The 20,399-nt window shown below is 38.7% G+C and overlaps 1 protein-coding gene across 6 annotated transcripts in view; it reads left to right on the plus strand.

Annotated features, from left to right (window-relative positions):
* Positions 1-20,399, plus strand: part of CLIP4 (CAP-Gly domain containing linker protein family member 4) — a 126,531-nt gene that overhangs the window by 38,592 nt on the left and 67,540 nt on the right. For 5 of the 6 annotated variants that reach the window (XM_069072134.1, XM_069072135.1, XM_069072131.1 and 2 more), the window contains exons 10-12: positions 12,371-12,460; positions 13,276-13,419; positions 16,887-17,018. In XM_069072134.1, the coding sequence (XP_068928235.1) occupies positions 12,371-12,460; positions 13,276-13,419; positions 16,887-17,018 (366 nt within the window). The remainder of the gene's footprint in view (positions 1-12,370; positions 12,461-13,275; positions 13,420-16,886; positions 17,019-20,399) is intronic. The other variant, XM_069072133.1, reaches the window with a different exon arrangement.

Below are 20,399 nucleotides of genomic sequence, written 5' to 3' on the forward strand. Positions count from 1 at the left end.
TTATTACAGAGAATAAAGGATAGATTACAGATGATGTGGGAGAAATCCTCCTGTTTGGACAGTGATCTTCTGCTACCAACTTAGGCCTGGATTCAGACTGTGGGAAAGGCTCTCTGTTATCTGAGTGGCATGGTCAGTGTGAACACGAAGGTGGCCGTAGGACTGCTGTGTACACCTGCAGATATTTGCGGGGAGCATGTCTGATGGCTTGAGAGAATTGTTTTTGATGCCTGGCTAGAATGTGGCGTAAATGGGATACAAGTGTGTCAGCTTGCTCATACATAAAAGTGTAGGGGATTACTAGGAATGCTCCAAAGCCCTGCTGTCAATAGTTTGTGTAGGCTGAACATATGAAGCCTCAGGGTTATCAGGTTTGAATGTATTTGCAGGTTGGATGGACAGTTTAGTGATGTCAAATGCCTATGACTCCTCTGTAGGGCTCCTGTCTTCTTCCTGGAAGGAGGGAAAGAAGATCTTCAATTTTGTGCTAATGAGAAAGGCTGTGATAGAAGATACTGATAGGGATTCTGGGATCATAGATGTACAGCTAGGAGAGGACTTAGAGGCCATCTACTCCAGCCTCTTGATTTTATAGATGAGGCAATTGAGGCAGAGAAAGGTGAAATGAAAAGATCACACAGATAATGTGGCAGAAGTGGGAAGGGTGGGGAGGGAAATAATCATTGATATGGCATCTGCTGTATTCTTGGTGCTGTACTGAGCACATTTACAAATATCTTACTCATCCTGACAACACCTCTTGGAGGGAGGTACTATTATTATCCATTTTATAGTTGAAGAAACTGAGGTAAACAAAGATTAAGTGACTTGTCCAGGTTCACACAGCTAGTAAGTATCTGAGGCCAAATTTGAACACCAGACTTCCTGACTTCAGGCTTAGTGCTCTAACTACTGCCCCGCAGCATTCTTTCCACTGAACCATGCTGTCTCTTCAGAGCTGCAATGGCCGTGGTGCTCATAGATAATAGGAACTATACTCAAGTTACTCAAGAGACCACATCTGATGTAGTGTGATTAGTGCAAATACAGTTGATGGGTTGCAATCTGCCTTGTTGGAGATATTGCCCATACCAGTGCAATCCCAGAGACATTGGAGTATTGGTTTCATTCTCTCTTGGCTTTAATATCTGGAGGTGGGTTTATCCAGTGAGACTGGGCTTCTCGAGAGCTTAAATGGACGAGTGTCTTCTTTGTTTGTGTTCAAGTCATAAAAAGCCCAGTGCTAGAAGCATGAACAGTACATGCTTGCTGCCTGGTGGATTATTTTGATAGAAAAGAGTGTTTATTTTTGTTACTCTGGACAGCAATTAAAGATTAAAGAAGGCATTTCTTTCCATTCTTTCTGAGCCAGTCAGTGGTCAATGTATGACCCTTGGTCAAATCAGTAGTTTTCCTCTTTCAGAAATCCTCCAGATTCTTAATATTTTTACAATGATGTAAAAAGTTTATCACGTTAGAACTTTGTGAAAAATAAATGATTAAAAAGTATAATCAATTTTCAATTAAACATGATTACATTGGAGCAATGGTGGAAGGTACCCAAAACAACAGTAGTTGTTCTTAGTGATTTCTAAATTCATTTTATGGTGTTTACTTTTTTCTCCAGCAGATTTACCTTCCTAATTAGAGTTCACTTAGCCTAATATTAAAATGAGTTTTCATTCAGTGAGCACACACCAGCTGGCAGTGAGGGGGAGAGGCTCAGGAATTTGTCAGGGGAAAGCTACTTCAGGATAAAAAGTCCTGCAGCAGACATTTCTTAGGCACTCACCATGTCAGGTGCTTTGCTAAACACTGGGGAAACAAAGAAAAGCAGAATTATGATCCCTCCTGTCAAAGTGCTTTAATGGGGGATGCAACATGCAAAAAATGTGCATACAAGAAATACCGAGCTGAAGTAGTTGGTAATCTTAGAGTGAATGGAGTTTGTGTGTGTGTGTGGGGGGGGTGGAGTGAGGATGGTGCTGGGAAAGGCCTCCTTTAGAATGTGGAATTTGAACTGAGTCTTGGAAGGAAACCAGGAGGGAGAATATTCCTGGTGTGAAAAGACACAAAATCTTGGAGTGTCATTTGTGAAGAAAAGCAAGATAGTCAGTCCAGTTTTGATGTGTATAAATTATGTATTTGTGAAATTTAAATAGCTCACGTTTAGAATTGATCAGCTGGATAAAGAAATAAATTTTAAAAACTGTTGGCACAGAGTTTTCTAAATGGTTTTAAGATACTTTGCTGTGAAACCTGAAGTCACAAGAAATGAATTGTTTACTTAGTTCATCTCCTTCATCTCAGCATCTCTAAATATAAACAGCTCACAATTGTTTGAATTACCTTGATAATCAAGTTTAATGACTGGACTTGGAGAAACCATGGGAAAGATTCTTTTTTTTTTTTTTTAAGCAATCGGGGTTAAGTAACTTGCTCAAGGTTACACGGCCAGTTATTTCTGGGTGTGGTGCTGAGGGTCTGAACCCGGGATTTGATCTCCAGGTCGTCCCAACACTGGAGCCGGTGCTCTAACTCGCTGAGCTATGGGAAAGATTCTTAACTTGGCATTTTAAGTTAAAGGTATGTTTCAATAAGAATGCAGCATTAATTAAAAGCAGTATTTTATTCATTCCTTGTATACTAAGTTTTTGTAACTCGTTGCACCTTGTCAGATCACTCAGTGAGCCCTAGGTAAATCCTGAATTTTTCATGACTATTATTTTAATTAATTTTTCAGTTGCAAGGGGGTTTTCAGCCTTAAAAGTTTGTTGTCTTTGTGAGAAATTTCACCCATAGTTCTTTCTTGCCTTGTCCAAAAATAATCCTTCTTTAATCTTCCCAAATAGGAAATTCAGTCAGTCAGAAAGCACCCACTGTGTTCCAGGAACTGTGCCAAATACTGGGGATACAAAGAAAGGCAGAAGACAGCACCTACCTTTGAAGAGCTTCTGCTCTTTAACAGGGGAGATAATAAGTAAATAAATATGTACAAACAAGCTATAAACAGGATAATATAGGAAATGATTAACAGAAGGAAGGCACTAAAATTAAGAGAGGTTGTAAAAGACTTACTATAAGAACGTGTTTCAGCTGGGACTTGAAGCCAAGGAAGCCAAGCAGAGTTGAGGAAGGAGAGAATCCTAGGCATGGGGGAATGGCCAGAGAGAATGCCTAGAGTCAAGAGAGAGTGTCTTGTTTGTGGATCAGCCAGGAGGCTACTGGATTGGAGATGAAAGATATGGTGAGAAAGGTGTAAGAAGACTGTCATGTTACTGACTGAATGGAAGATGGATTAGAGGGGAGAGATTTGAGGCTGGCAGATCCACCAGCAAGCTTTTGAAGTAATCCAAGTAAGTCCAAGTAATGACGACCAGCACTAGAGGGGTAACAGTGTCAGAGGAGAGAAGGGGGCATTTTGAAAGGGATTTTGCAAAAGTAAAGTCAACAGGCCTTGGTAACAAATTGGATATGGGGGGTGAGAAATATAGTAAGAGTCTAGGATGACTCCTAGGTTTTGAGCTAGAGGTTTGGGAGCTCATAATGAATGGCTCAATTTTTTTCAGTAAAATAAGAGACATGGTAGTGCCCTCTGTAGTGATAGGGAAAGACTGCAGGAAGAGGGATTAGGAGGAAAGATGGTTCAGTTTTGGATACTTTTGGTGTAAGATGTCTGCTGGACATCTGGTTTGAGAGGTGTGAAAGGCATTTGGAAATGCAAGATTGGAGGTCAGCAGCAAACTTAGGACTGGATAGGTAGATTTGACAGAATCATCAGCATAGAGATGGTAATTAAATCTAGGGGAGTTGATGAGATCACCAAGTGAAATGGTATAGAAGGAGAAGAGAAGAGGGCCCAGGGCAGAACCTAGTGGGATATGCAGAGTTTGTGGGCATGATCTGAATGAGGAGAAAAGGAGACTGAGAGTGGTCAGAAAGGTAGGAAGAAAACCAGAATAGTGTTTTCTTAAAAACCAGGAGAGAAGAGAGTATCAAAGAGAAGAGGGTGATGGACAGTGGCATAGGCTACAGAGAGGTCAAGGAGAGTAAAAAGTTAGAAAAGGTCACTAGATTGGGCAAGATTATTGGTAACTTTGGAGAGAGCTGTTTTAGTGAAATGGTAAGGTCTGACAGAAGCCACATTGTACAGGTTAAGAAAAGAGTGAGAGGGGCGGCCAGGTAGCACAGCAAGTAAGAGCACCGGCTCCAGTGTTGAGAAGACCTGGAGATTGAGTCCCGGGCTCAGACACTTAGCACCCACCCAGAAACACCTGGCCATGTAACCTTGAGCAAGTTACTTAACCCCAATTGCTTAGGGGTGGCCAGGTGGCTCAGCGAGTAAGAGCACCGGCTCCAGTGTCGGGATGACCTGGATCAAATCCCGGCCTCAGATACTCAGCACCACACCCAGAAATAACTGGCCGTGTAACCTTGAGCAAGTTACTTAACCCCGATTGCTTTAAAATTAAAAAAAAAAAAAAGAGTGAGAGGAAAGGGAGTAAAGGCTTCTGTTGTCGATATCCTTTTCAAGGGGTTTAGCCACAAAATACAGAAGAGATAGAATGACCATGGGGATGGAAGGATCAAATGATAGGTTTTTGAGGATGAGGGAGGAATGGGCATGTTTGTAGCCAGTTAGGGAAGGAGCCAGTAGAAGAGGGAGAAATTAGGGAGTAATCTGTTGTAGGAGATGGGATGGAATTTGGCCATTTGTGCAGGTAGAGGGGTTTGTCTTGGCAAGGCATAAGGCTGCTTCTTCATGTGAGATGGGGTGAAGGAGGAAATAGTGGCCAAAGGTGTCTGATAGGAGACGAGGAAGAGGGAGCTCATAGTGAATGGTTCATTTTTTTCAGTAAAATAAGAGGCAAGGATCTCAGCTAAGAGAGTTGAGGGAGGGGGAGCCATGAGAGGCTTGAGGAGGGCTGTCCAAAAGTTTAAGAGACAGGATGGAGTACTAGATAGAGGGTTGACCTCAAAATCAAGGAAACTTGGGTTCTAGTCCTACTTCTGACACTACTTACTGACTCCTGGTCTCCAGCTAGTTAGTTCCTTAAGAATAGTTGCTGATCTGCATTTATAGAGAGAATCCTTTCTAGGAGCTCCCCACATCAATGAAATTACAGGATTTCTTCACGCCTTCCCTCCGAAACAAAATAAAACAACCTGAAAGTATACTGTCCCTCATTGGTTGATTTTTTTTTTGTGGGTAGAGTAGAATAGAATCATGGCTATATAATTATAAAAGTTTCAGGACAACTGGTTCTTAGATTTTGTTATTCCATAACTCTCTATAGCCTGATCTTTACCTTTCATCATTTCATCAATATGGTCTGATTGTTATTGTAAGGACAAAACTGCTAAGATATTACCCATGGAATATTCATAGTAATGGTACTGTGCATATGTGCTTGCATTTATTATTTTTAACAAAATAAGATTTTTTTTTGTTGATCTCTCTTACCTTGATATTATCGACATTTCCCCATTGTTTTTCTCCTTCTACTTCTCTCAGAGAGCCATTCCTTAAAACAAAGAATTTTTTAAAAATAGGAAGAGAAGAAAAAAATCAAAACCAATCAACACATCCCACAGGTACTCCTATTAGAGGGAGAGGTGAGAAGTCTGAAGCTGCTGTTCGAGGGGAGTAGATGGGAAATGGAGTCCAGAGTCCCCAGGATAAACTTAGCCTGAGTGCACCTCTTGGAGATGAGGCATGTGGGACCCACATGCATTCAGATGGAAGCCATTAATGTGATGTCCTTGCAGAGATCAGAACAATGTTGGGCCAGGTTGTCTGCTGAATTCATACTCCCCGCAGCACATACAGCAACAGCCAGAGCTAGGAAACACATTACAGGCTTTCCACACCTAGGAAGTCAGGGTATCTGCGACTTCCCTGGAGTTTATGTTCAACTCTCTTGTGTACCATTTCTCTTTTCCTTGTTTGAGAAACACAGTTTAAACTGAATGATAATGCATTCCATATAGGTTTATCCTGAAAGCTTCTCACAATAGAACTTGATTGCTTGCCGTTGCAAATCCTAAATTGACATATGCTTTTTATGTAAAACACAGTGAGGGGGGAACTTCCACATCTTCTCCCCAAGAGGTTGGATGTGCAAATGGTGTAAGCTGAGCTCTTGTCCTAAGATGTACTTGTGCCAAAGGGACCATTAGATCTAATCTAGGTAATTGATTCACTGGTAGTGTGGGAGGATGTCTGAAAATTCAGAGCTTTTTTGAAGTGTTAGTATATGCTGCTGATTTTAATTTCTTTCATCCCCTTGGTTTTCAGTTCCTTTGTTGTCTGTTAAAAGATGTGAAATATGATCATTACATGTTTTGATAAATTATGTCCAACTTTTAGCTTTAATTGGAGCACTGTATCCAAAAGCAAAATGTATATATGATTTTGCTGTTGTTGCTATTTATGGATACATTTTGCTTCCTAAAAGCCTCATCTGCCAAGGTCAAGTCACTTTTCACTTTAACTGTAGCATACTTGTTTTCATTCATTGTGAAATGAGGATAATATTTGCATTTTCTGCTTTCTAGGGCTATTGTAAAGGAAAATAAGATATTTGTGTATTAAACTGGGAGTTTTGAGCTACTGTGGAGGAAAGATTAAATTTACACTTAAGGTGGCAGTATCCTCCTCCAATCCTTTGCCTATGAACTAAGTAGAATACCAATTTTGAAGTAGGGATGCCAATAAGTTCCTGGGACTACTTCTTTAAAAATTGCTATTTGTTTGGGGTCTTCACTGGAGTAGGTTAGCCAGATCTTGTTTAGTGTATGGATGCTTGGCTAAATTTAAAGTGACATGATGGGAAGTCAATCACCAAAGCCAGTCTTTTTAAAAAGGTTTATTTTATACAACTTAATAGATAACAGAAACTTATCTTATACAATATTTAAACAGAAACAGAAGCTTAAAATAATAGAAGAATTTTAGTTTTCAACTTAATTTTTCATTTATTAAATACCCTTTGTATGTAGGGTAGCTAGGTGGCACAGCAGATAAGAGTGCCAGACCTGGAGTCAGAAAGATGTGAGTTCAAATCAGGCCTCAGACACTTCCTAGCTGTGTGACCCTATGTAAGTCACTTAACCCTGTTTACCTCTGTTTCTTCATCTGTAAAGTGACCTGGAGAAGGAAATAGCAAACCACTCTGGTGTCTTTGCCAAGAAAACTGCAAATGTCAGAAATGACTGAACAACAAATACTGTGCTGCAGGAGATATACGTAGTTTAGATAAGACATGATACCTGTCCTCCTGAAGCTTATAAAGGGAGGCTATGTTAAAAAAAGCACGTTATTTTTATTGTAATATTTATTTAAAAATAAAATAAATATTATTTATTAAAAAAACTTTATTTTTATTATAATATTTAAGTGTGCAAGAAAGACACAAACTGATATGTGAGGGCAAAAGGGAAGGTCATTAGTGTTTTCAAGAGGGAGATTTCATGAACGAGGTAGCATTAAGATAGGCTTTAAAGGATTGTGGTGCTGGGGTCAATGTAGGCACAGAGAACCGTAGGAGTGAAGGCCCTCTGCCTGATTTGTTAGTGGATCCCTGATCTTTTTACTGTGGTCACTTCTACCAACCCAGACCAAAAGCCCTTTATGCCTTCTTTTTCTGCATGTCCATGTCCTTGTCTCTGTCTTCCTTTAAATCTTTAACAGAGAATCTATCCAGTATGGTAGAAACTTTTCTCTGCTTCTTTTGATTTTTTTTCCGATATTTTTTTAATTTGGTAGAGTAGGCCTAAGGCTGTCTAGGCAGAGAATATAAGAACCCATAGTGATTTCAAGACAGGATTTGGTCTATTGTAACAGAAAGCATCCTTGAAGTCTCTCTTCAAGTGTATTTTCTCTAGTTAAAATCATATATTATTCTATGGAAGTTGGGATCACAGAGCTTACACTATCAGCATCTGGTTAGACTTAATGGGAACCCTTCCTCCGAGGTACTGGGCAGTCCAAGGTGATTTTTCTGTGCAGAATCCAAATAGAAGAGATTCTGCATTGCTGCTTTTTGTGCAGATGCTCCTATTTGTACTTGAACTGTACTTCTTACATTGAGCCCTAGAACACCACAAAGCTGCCTCCATAAAATCTGATAAAAAAAAAAGGGGATGGCAGCCTCCATTACACATGAAAAAAACCATAATGAACAAAGTAGTTTATGTTGCTTCCTCCTGGAAGAGGAGGTAGCCCATAGAAGCCAGCCATTAGCATGTAGAGGACATACATGCAATTTCCCAAAGTCTATATTTTATTCTCCTCCCAGTCATTCTTTGTGGCTGCTGCTTTCAAGCTCTATATTCTCTGAAGACTTGAAATTGCTGGTGTCACAAGGGACATGCCTAGTGGCAATCCATATGTGTGAAATGTCATACATAACATTTTTTCACCTGACTTTAACTCTTCACACATTTTTTTGGTACCCATTTTAGCTTTTAGACTACTCTATAATTTAAACTCTTCCAGTTGGATACATTGGGCTTATGTTCTATCATTACAGTTGTGTATTTTATTTTAAAAATAGATTTTATTGATGCCTTTTGGCATTATATTATAATCATTGTTACCTTTCCTTGTGACAAATAAAAACAGTTAAAAATATTCAAAATAGTGAGTATATCTGACTGTGTATTAATATTTTGTCAGCATAGAGGAGGGAAAGATATATTTTATTATCTGAAGCAGCAAGGCACCCTGAGGGAGAGCCAGGAGGCAGCATGTGCCAGGCAATTCAAGTCACCACCACCACCATCTCCCCTCAGAGACTGAGGCAGACAGCCAGGACCCTGAGCCCGAGAGCTCAGGATGGTGTTGTTCACTCAAACATCAGACCTGCTTCTATCCTAGACCCATGGCCAACACTGAGAGGAGAAATGATTGCAGAAAATGGGCCCATCTTCTGCACTGCCACCACCAACTGCTAGCTAGCTGGCATATAAACAGAAAGACCTCTTTCCCCCCCATGTAGCTCAGCCCTCACAGCCATCATCTAGGAAGTAACCCCAGCATAGATGCAACCTGGTAACTGTTCCTGCCCCAGCTACTCAAGACCCAGAAAAGAAAGCTCTTACTAAGAGCTGGTACCATGACCAAAGTCCTTGATACTATTATGTGGTTCAAGATCAGAGACTGATAAAAAGAGGTGGCATTACCATGAGATGTTTCCATCCAACTTGCAGTTGAAATTTCCTGCGTGTGTTGTCTCTCTTTTTTAGAATGTTGCTCTTGAGGTCAGGGGACCATCTTTTCTATTTGTATCCCCAGTGATTAGCACAGTGCATTGTACATAGTAAGTATTTAATAATTGTTTTCTTCATTAATTTATTCATTCAAGAGACTTCATTGATTTTTCTCTTACTCAAAGTTTGATTTCCTTTTGGTGACTTTTAAAATTTATATATTTTTTCATATTGCTTATTTCCCTTTCCATTAGTTCATTCAAATCTTCCTATATTTCTCTTTGGGTTTCTCATTTGTAATTCCTTATTTCACAGTACAATTCTATTATATTTATCTATCAAAGTTTTTTCAGCCAATCCTGTCATTGAATGCCCCCTGTTTCCAGGTCTTTGCTACCACAAAGAGGATTGCTGTATTTTCATAAGTAGGGAATATTTGTTTCTGGCTTTGAAATCCTTAGAGTATAATGCCCTATAGTGAGATGAGTGGGTAAAAGACAGTTCATAGTCACTTGTCTTACAAAATTTCATATCTAAATTCAGAACTATCGAACCAGTTCATAGCTCTACTAAGAGAACCTTCTAGTACCTGTCTTCCTATTGCTTCTGTAGAATTTACTTTCCACATCTTTTATCATATATGCCAATTTTCATAGCATAAAGCAAAACTTCAGGGTTGTTTTAATGTGCATATTTCTTATTATTAGCAGTTTGGAGAATATTTTCATGTGGTCATTTATTATTTGTGCAGTTCTTTTGGAAACTGTATACTTTGTCCACTTACCTGTTGGGAAAAGTATCTTGATGATCTGTATTTGCGTCAATTCCTTATATATTTTGGATATAAGAATTTTATTGGTGAGTTTGCTGCAAATACAGAATGTGTCAAAAACCTTAGTGTACTTTAAAAAGCTATTGAATAGCTTAAAACTGCATTAAGACTTTTGGCATGGCCTCTCTCATTTCCATTCTGTTGTTTCTCTTCTGCTTCTGTATTCTTTGATTCTATTTGTGCAAAGACTTTGAAATTTGATGTGATCAGAGTCATTTGTCATATCTTTAAAATCTCCCCTTTCTCATGTTTGATTAATAAGTCAGAGGTACCTAATCTTGTTCTCTTCTAATTTTTTTTTTTTATGGTGTGTGGCCTCTTTTAAGTCAAAACAATGTGTCCGGTTTGAATTCATTGTAGTCTGTTGTATATGATGTTGGTCTTCACTTAACTGAGACTGTTTGCCAGTTTTCTCTGCAATTCTTGTGAGAAAGGGAAATCTCTCCTCTACCAGTATTTCTCATTTCTTGTTCCTGACCCATATTTTTTCAGTAATTTTTCCATCTTTCCTTCTGTCCCCTTTTGCATTAAAATAGCTGATTATCAAAGTAAATATTGATCTAATTTGGAAGGTCTTATCAAGGAAGTATCCAGGGAGAAAAAAATTAATCCCCTCCCTCAAAAATATTTGGTGGGCCCACTGTGGCAGATTTGTAGGAGGACCTGAAGAGAGTCACACAGGATGGGCAGGCATGGAGGGGTTGGGAACTAGAGTATTAGAGAGAATACCTACATTGAAGAAATCAGAGATTAAGTCAGTTATTGGAGAATCAACCTTTTTTTGTTTTCACTTAACCCTTGTTTGCCTCAGTTTCCTAGTCTGTAAAGTGGATATAGTAATAGTACCCACTTCCCAGGGTTGTTATGAGAATCAAATGAGATAATATTTGTAAAGTGCTTAGCACAGCGACTGACACATGGTAGGTGTTACATAAATACTTATCCCTTTCCCTCTCCTTCCCATTTTCATGGTGGTCTTTTGTTAAGTACTATATTTCACCACATAATTGTCACCGCTGCATATTCATTGCACCCTCTTTTTTCAGTCCAAAAATTGGTTTATAACTTTTTATCATGTAATCATCACATGGTATAATTCTGCTCATCACGCCGTTTAAAAGGTAAACAGAGCAGCAGTGTATTCACCAGTGGCATATGTATACTCATTTATCTCTCACACGTTGCGAGCCGGGAGCCTAGAGTTCTCAGCTCACATGCATTGTCAGTATATTTCCAAAAGCCAACTTGCGTGGTTTGTTTAGAGCGCTGCAGTACTAATGGTGTTGTTACTCAACCCAGTGAAGAGCCATAGGTGCAAGGGGAGTGAACAGGCAGGTGAAACTGCCATGAGTAAGTCATGTGACGTGGTGAGACTTGCATTTTCCCACACTAGCTAAGCTGTGTGTGAAGCATTTAGTTCTGATTATGGGTAAATATAAAAACTATTCTGCTGACATTTTACAAATATCTCATTTGATCCTTACAACAACTCAGGGATGTGGCAGACTATTGCTACTATTATCCCCATTTTACAGTTGAGGAAACTAAGTCAGTCAGTCAGTGCCCATGTGCCAGGCACTATGCTATAAACATATTATCTCATTTGATTCTCATTAAAACCCTAGGAAGTAGCTGCTATTATTACCCCATTTTACATTTGGGGAAAATAAGGAAATCAGAAGTTAAGTGATTTCCCTAGTATCAGTGACTGGATTTGGACCCATGTCTTCCTGACTCCAGGTACCATGGCATTGTATCCACTGTGCCGCTAGCTGCCTCCTCCATGAGAAGGCTGAGGGCCACGAAAGTTTGAGTCAGATGGAGCTCACTTCTCATTTAGGTGGGCAGGATGATCTAACAACTCCATAATGCTAAGATTCTAGAAGATGGTTTTCTCTAGCCTGAAATTTGGTTTATGTGAAAATTGGTAATTGGCAGACCTCAGAAAGCAAAGAATGCAGGTCCTCAGGAGTCAGTGTTTAAAACACTTAATTGGATCACTTGGTTCTACAAAGTTGTGCTAAAAATGCTTTTATGATATTTTAATAATTTGGATTTTGAGCCAAGAATGTAAGATGTCAGGAAGGAAAATGCTTTGGTGTTATAATATGTGAACATAAAAATGTTTTTTTTAAACATAGATTTTTCTCAAACAGTGTTTCTTATATTGATTTTAAAATATTAGTGATCAGTACAGTACTTTAAAAAAGCAACCAGATGTATTTTTTTTATTCAAGACTTGTTTGTGTTTGTTCAACTCCAAACTATTTAGAATTCATTTCCTGTTTTCTGAAAAAAAAAAGTTTTTTTTTTTTTTTACCCTAGGATTAACAACATCTAAAAAAGAGGGTGGTTCTGAATCAGCATCTTTATTGTCTCCTGGTGATGGACTGAAAACTATACCTGGGAAGGAAGGTAACAAAGTATTCTCTTCTCAAAATGTTTGTGGTTTATTATATTAATCATTTAGCAGTTTTATCCTACCAGCTCAGTCCCTTACACAGAGCAAGCACTATCTCTTCTAGTTCATAGTATTATTACTTCCACAACGAATACTTGCAGTATTTATTTTTTCTCTGTTTATGAAATGTATTATTTACGAGTAATATTGGCATCCACAGTCCACTTACGAAAGGACATGCATTTTTGTTGTGCTATAAAGTTAACAATGTCTTTATATACATTCTTATTTGGTCCTTATAAAAATTCTATGAATAGTCTGATGAGATAAAGGGTTGGGTGGCAGTTACTGCCATTTTAAAAAGGAGAATCTCATAAGATGAGTGAGGCCTTGAACAGCATAGGTTTTCAGAACAGTGTACACAGTAACAACCACATTATGTGATGATTGACTTTGACAGATTTAACACTTCTCAACAATGCAAGAATCTAAGATAATTTTAGAAGACTCATGATGGAAAATGCTATCCATATCCAGAGAAAGAACTTAAGAGTCTGAATGCAGATGGAAGCATATTATTTGCTCTCTTTTTTTCTTCTCTCATAGTTCCTCCCATTGGTTCTAATTCTTCTTTACAACATGACTAATGTGAAAATATGTTTAATATGAATGTATATGTAGAGCCTCTATTAGATTGCATGCCATCTTCGGGTGGAGGTAGGGGAGGGGAAGGGGAGAAAATTTGGAACTCAAAATCTTATGGAAATGAATGTTGAAAATTAAAAATAAATTAATATTTAAAAAATAACATATTCTCTCTTTGTTTCAGCTGTTCCACCTGTATCTGTCAGTTCGTCCTCTTCTGTATCCTCCCTCGACAACAAACAGATTCACCATAAGAAATGGAATCCAACCAGCAGTTATAAGGAAGCATCAATAAAAAGTTCTTCCATTTCATCGAGAGCCAGTGCTGGTACCTGTGATTTTTTCATCCTGGATTTCTTTGTTTAAAAAAATTTTTTTTTTAAATTATTTTTTGGTTGTTCATGGTTTAGTTTTGGTGGACTTAGGTTTTTAAATTGTGTAGCAGGAAATATTGCAGGCTTTTTCTGTTTGAAGAAGAAACTTCCCCCAACTATGCTCTGTTTTTGTGGGCATAGCTGAAAGGACTAGTTGGTGACTGACAGACCTTTGTATGACATGCACCTGTATACATGATTGTTTGCTTTGTATTTGGAGGTGTTGCTTCCAGAACTTGCATATTTTGTGATCTTGACTCTTAGATTCAGTCACTTGAAAAAAAAAGCTTCTCCTCCTCATTATTGTGTGTTAGGCTCAGCTTTTGCTTTTTTCCTGTAATCAGTGTCCTTGTCACAGAATAGCATAGGAGCTTAGAAGTGGGAATGGCATCAGAGGACATTTGTGCTGACTGGGAAGTTTTTCTATAACCTTCACACCAAATGATTGTCCAGCCCCTGCTTGAATACTTCCAGTAATGGAGTTCACTGCTTCATTAGAAAGCATCTTCCATTATCACTCTCATTATTTCATTTTTTAAATGCCTACTACACATAAGGTATCTGCTAGAATACAAAGACAAGCTCAAATCAGGCTCTTCTCTCAAGGAATTCACAGTTTAATAGGGTAGAGAAAAATATACACAGATACTGTGGTACAAAGTAAAATGTGATTAATGAAGAGAAGTCCAGAAAGAGTACTAAACATCTTCAGCTGTCAGAGTTGGGGGTGGCTGAAAGAGATAAGTCTTAGAAGGCCTCATGGGGAGGGAAGTGGATAGTGCTTTAGTAGACCTTTGAAGGACTAATGGTAGTAGCTCACATTTATGTAGGTCTTTTTAGATTTTTCCTCAGGGAGATAGGTGGTTAGTAAAGTATTATTTCCATTTTACAAATGAGGAAAATGAAGTGGAGATTGACTTGCCCATAGTAAGTGTAAGGGCTGGAAGTTGAATTCATTTCTCTTGATGTTGAGTATAGTGATTTTTTTTCACTCACCATAAGGGCTCCAAAGTGATTAGATTTAATATTCATGGAATTTCTGGGAAAAGAAAATCTTCATTGCATTGTTAGGGTGATCTTTTTAGAGAACAATATGCAGTAAAAGTTAAGAGACACAATAACTCATACACATGGAGAGTTTTAATGTGTGCAAATCACATTCCTTACAGCAGTTCAGTGAAGCAGGTAGTGAAAACATTCCCCTTTTACACACATGGAAACTGAAGCTAGAATGAAGGGGAGGGACTTTAAAAGGTGCTCATGGCTACTGGTAGGGAGAGTCCATTCCAGGTGTGGGGAACAACATGAGCCAGAGGCATAGAGACTGGCTGTGGCAAGAAGATGTGGGAGAACAACACTTCACCCCTACCCTTGCTGGCAAGAAGAGGAGAGAGCATGCAGCAGAGTGGGGCCCGCCGGGAGGGCACATGAAGAGGAATAACAGGAGACAAAGCTGGAAAACGAGGGGGTAACCAGATGAAGGGGAGCAGCCTAGAGTCTCAGAGTCGGAAGGGTGATTAAAATGATCTGCAGAGGTCATCTAGTCTAACCATATGTGAAGAGCAATTACCTGTGGCATCTCTTACCACCTGATGACTCACTACATCACTGGGGCAACTTGAGGACAGTTCTTAGAAATTTTGCCCTGTGTTGAGCTGAATTTTTTCTCCTACAGCTTGGGTCCATTGCTTCTAGTTTTGGCTTCTGGGCCTAGGCATACCTGGCCATATTCCTCTTCCACATAGCAATCCTTTGATTCCTTGAAGGTAGATAGTATATTCCTACTAAATTTTCTCTTCTCCAGGCTAAACTTTGAACCCTCCATTTAAGCATTTTATGGCATGGCTTATAATCCCTTCATGTTAACAGCCTTTTCTGACCCCACTGAGGTTTGTTTTAAAACATGACCCTCATTTAAGTATTCAGTGCAGCATTCTAGATGGGATCTAAGTAGGATGGGGGATAGTGGTACTACAACTTCCTTGTTCTTCTTTTTATGCAACTGAATGTTATCTTAGGTATTTTTGGACTTTCACATTTCACTATTGACTTATGTTCAGCTGATCCTATATAAAACCCTCAGATCTTTTTCCTTTTAAAAATTATTTGTAGCTTTTGCTTTTATATTTAAATTTTCCCCTGTATTCCTCTCCCTCTTCCTCCCTGAGAGCTGTCCTTTATAACAAATAATTAAAAAAAAGAGAAACAGGAGAAAAAAATAAAACCAATAAGCATGTAAAAAATCTGATGATATATGCAGTGTTCCACTTCTGGGGGACCCCCCCACTTCTTCAGAGGAGTGAGTGGAGGGTGTTTTCACATCTTTATCATTTTCATGTAAGTTGTTATCTTGATACGGCTCTTACGTCTTCTACTTGTATGTTTAATTTTTTGAGCTCAAATGTAAGGCTTGTGTAACCTATATATGTTAAATTTAATCTTTCTAGATTTAACTCATATTACTTGGCCATAAAGACATTTTTGGATCTGCATTGTGTTGTATATCATGTTAGCTTACTCAGCTTTGTGTCATCTGCACATTTGATCAGCATACGAGTTATGCATGCCTTCAAGTAATTGACAAAGTTGTCAAACAGCATATGGTTGAGGGTCAGATCCCAGGGGCACCCAACTGGATACCACCTTCAGTAAGATTTCCAGTTATATTGTTTGAGTTGGTTCATTCAGTTGGCTTTAAAGCTGTGTATACTATTATCTAGCCTACATCTCTCCAGCTACCATCTGTCTCTTTTGTCTTCTCATCTCCAGGCTAAATATTCTTATTTCCTTTCATTATTCTTCACATGTAGTTTCCACACGCTTCACCATCTTGGTTTCTACCCTTTGTACATGCTCATTTGTCATTGTTCCTCTTAAAATGTGGCAGCAAGAGTTGAGCACAATTCTCCTAACATGTCTGCCCAGGGCAGCTTGCAATGGTACTCTAATTTCCTGTGATCTGGCACAGGACTTCCATTGCTGAAATGTAGTCTTTTGTCAGGTTTTTAAAGAAGCGAGATCTCATCATTTTCTGCTCATGTCTTATTTGGATGTCTTGTGTTATGGAGCTACTTTGAATTTTCCAAGGGCATGCCCACAGAGTACAAGCTCTGGCAAGTCTTACTAGGCTGGAAAGGTGTTGTGTATAAGCCTTGCATCCTGGCATCCAAAGACTGACCTAGCCACATTCAGAAAAGTTCATCTCTAGGTTGGCTGTAGGATGGTACCTATTTTATCCACAATGACTAACAAAAAAATTTTATACTAAGGTGTAGAGAAGTGCAGAGTTGCATCAAAGAAGGGAGAAGTGGTACTGCAAAGAGCAGGGATCCTAGAGGCATTTATTTGGGCTGTGTTTATCTAACATGCTTATTTCTTTTCTCACTGGGATTGATATTGACTCATTATTTTATTGGCAAAGCAGGTTCAACTACTTCAACTACATCTGTGGGAAATAAACAGGAAGAAGAAGTTCAGGTTGGAGACCGAGTGCTGGTGGTAGGCCAGAGGATTGGCACTGTCAGGTTCTTGGGGACAACAAACTTTGCTCCAGGTAGCTTACCTTGATAAATTTTTTTAACATGAAAAAGAAATTTAAGAATCTCCCATCTGTGAAACTGAATTACATTCAATGTTCTTGTGTTATGGAGCTACTAATTTCATCTTGGTGGATGATGCAGTGGTAACTAATATATGTAATGGTGGAGAATCTTCCAGCCATTTATACTTGTTTTGATAATATTCTCTGCTTTTCCCCAACAGATTTATCTTTCCAGTTATATTTCTCTTAGGCTAATAATAACCTTAGTCTGTATTCTCGAATCACACACTTAGTGTTTGCTGCCAAGGATCATGTTGGGTGAGAGAAACAAGGCTGGGATTATGTTGTTTTGCCTGGGATAATCCATAGAATGAATAATTTTTTCTCAGACAATAAAGTTGACTGTATAACTTTATTTAGGGTTCCTTGTAGAGAATAGAAAATCCTATTTTTTCCAGAAGGGTGACTTTGCTTGATTATGCTATGCTAAAGCAAAGTAAAAACTTGTGTATACACAACTTGCTTAAACATTTATATGTCCATATATTTATTTCTGGACTTCTCACAAGGTCGAGGAAAAACATAGGCTTAATCTTGTGTTTTTATGTAAAAGAGACTATTTGCATTTTTATATTACTAATAATGTTGTATATTTATTTAATGCTTTACAGTTTACAAAGCACTTTCTTATACCATCCATTTTTATATTTTTAAAATGGAAGCTTAGTACTTCCATGTTAAGTGAAGCCCTGCTGAAAATTTAAAGTGGCAATATTGCCATTTTGACACATGGTGGCATTGCAATATTTCAAAAAGAAAATGCATGCTGAAAAATTGATGAGGAATAAGCACATAATATTCTGTTCTTTTTATCCCTTACTGGCTACCTGTCTGCTTTTGATTATAATACCTCAGGTTGATTGTAGGCTGGTTCCTTTTTTAGAATTCGCTTCTCGCTCTCAAATCTTCAGGTCGTATTTGATATCAGCTAGTATTTTCCTGTTAATGGTTCCCAAATAAAAGCTTAGTCATAGATTATTAGACCTGGAGGAACGTTAGAGGTCATGGAGTCCATCCCCTTTCATTTCATAAGTAAGGAAACTGAGGTCTAGAAAAGGCACACTTGCCTTTCTAAAAAGGATGTTTTCTTCTATGTATCTTTGGTATTCTTTTTCCTCCTTCTGGAGAGTAGGGAGAGTAGTTGAGTATGGTACTTATAATCAATTAAACATTTATTAATGTCTTGTCTGTGCAAGACAGTATGATAGGTGATAAGGATACCAAGACAGAAATGGAAACCATCAGTTTTCAGAACAAACGAGGCCTACCAAGCAAAGTGCTGTCTGGCCTTTGATATGACTATAAAACCTTGACCTGTTAAATATGCTCCATCTTTTTCTGAGCAGTTTTATCTGTGTCACCTGTGAACTATAGTAAACAATAAGCAATAAGTTGGCATCAGCAGAGAGAATGTAGTCTGTAGCCTGCTGAAACATCATGGTGTTGCTTGTCCCTGCTCTGCCTCTTGGAGTTGCATAGGTGCAGGGATTCTCATGGGAGCAGATCAGGGAGTTGTATTCCATGGTGAACTCCTAGGGGACCTTGCAGACAGGGCAGATCCGTGTTAAGGGCACAATGAAATGTAACTTTAGAGAACATGACATAGCTGAGGTGTTATGGGAGATAATGGGCAGGTTGAGTCACCTGGCTTGGGACATGTGTGGCTTATTTTTGTGAGATGTTAATGGCAGAGCCAAAAACCATGACAGGCCCATCTACCCTGCTCTGTAGCTCCATGTTATTGGATAGCCTGTTCATAGAAAAGGAATATGTTATGCATTAGTTTTTCATTGCATTCTCAAACATGGAAAATTATGTCATCTTTGAACATTAAGAACAGTTTACAAATGGTAAAATATCCCCTGGATTACCTTTTCTATTGCTCTCTAATTAAATCTTTAAATTGGTCATCTGAGAGAAGGCATTGATTTATGAGTTTGATAAACTTATAATATTTAATCTATCATTTATTTGAATTTTATCTTTATCCCAGCTGGTAGTACCCAGATACTATTTCTATTTGGTCCTCCTTTTATATCTTAAAGTAACTTCACGTTTGGCTCCCTTAGTGTTTTCCATTTTGAGGTTAGAAGACTTGCCTAGGGTCACACAGCTGGTAAGCTACCCGTGTTTCCCCTATAATAAGACCTATCCCGAAAATAAGCCCTCCCCTTATTGTGTAAGATTCCTCTAAAATAAACCCTCCCCCGAAAATAAGCCCTATTGAGATTGCTACTGTTAGTGAAGGTGATCCCCTGCGCTACACGCTACATTATGGTACCCTCTGTATGCACCGTCCCCCCCCCGGGTGAAACGCACGCCGCGCTCTGAGCTGCATCCAATCAGAGCTGCAGCAGTGAGCGCGTCATCCTGTTCTTCCCCAGTGATTTGCTTGCTGACGCCATTGAGAGCAGTGCCGCGGAGGAGAGCTGTTTATTAAAATTGCTGTCAATGTTCATTAAAATAAGCCCTCCCCTGAAAATAAGCCCTCTGGTGTTTTTCTGTCCAAAAAAATAATAAGACAGTGTCTTATTATCGGGGAAACACGGTAGCACTCTATCTACTCTATCTAGCAGCTGCTAGCTGCCCTATGAGAAATCTGGTAATATAACTTAGGTTTAATTTCCTTAAAGAAATACCTTCTGGGAAATTTATAATATCAAAAGTAAATCCTTTTATTCCCCTAGTTAAATTTACCTTTCTTCTTCTTTTTTAAAATTTTTTCTTTTTTTTTTTTTGGAGGGACAATTGGGGTTAAGTGACTTGCCCAAGGTCACACAGCTAGTAAGTGTTAAGTGTCTGAGGCCAGATTTGAACTCAGGTCCTCCTGACTGCAGGGCCAGTACTCTATTCACTGCGCCACCTAGCAGCCCCTATCTTTCTTTTTCTGGATCATTTTAGGAAATAATTGTTTGCAACCTTGTCTGAATGTTCTTTGTGTGTTTGGATTGGAACTGATTTCCTCCTGTGATTCCCTTCTCTGTCACACTTTCTAGCCCACCAACCATCTTGGTGGCTTTTTGCAGTATCTCCTTCCTATTCTACATGCTCCTTCTTAGTTGGGTAGCATGGAATTAGACATAGTAGTCAACATTAGAAGATGATAGTGGCAGCTTTACTTTGTAAGGATAACTCCTCAATTTAGCTTTGGGGTTTCAACGTCATGCTTGCCTTCTCTACTTTACTGATCTATCATGGTTCCTGCATGTATTTTGGTTATATTTACATAGAGCTAGTGCCTGCCAGACATCTATTTCTTGGGTTTATTTTTCCTTCCCTAATGTAGTTATACTTATTAAATTATATTGTTGTTGTTTCTGACCACTTTGTGCA

This window comes from Petaurus breviceps, unplaced genomic scaffold, assembly GCF_028583685.1.
Source record: "Petaurus breviceps papuanus isolate PSGF00001 unplaced genomic scaffold, PetGlider_PUasm1.0 90845, whole genome shotgun sequence".
NCBI classification, from domain to species: Eukaryota; Metazoa; Chordata; class Mammalia; order Diprotodontia; family Petauridae; genus Petaurus; species Petaurus breviceps.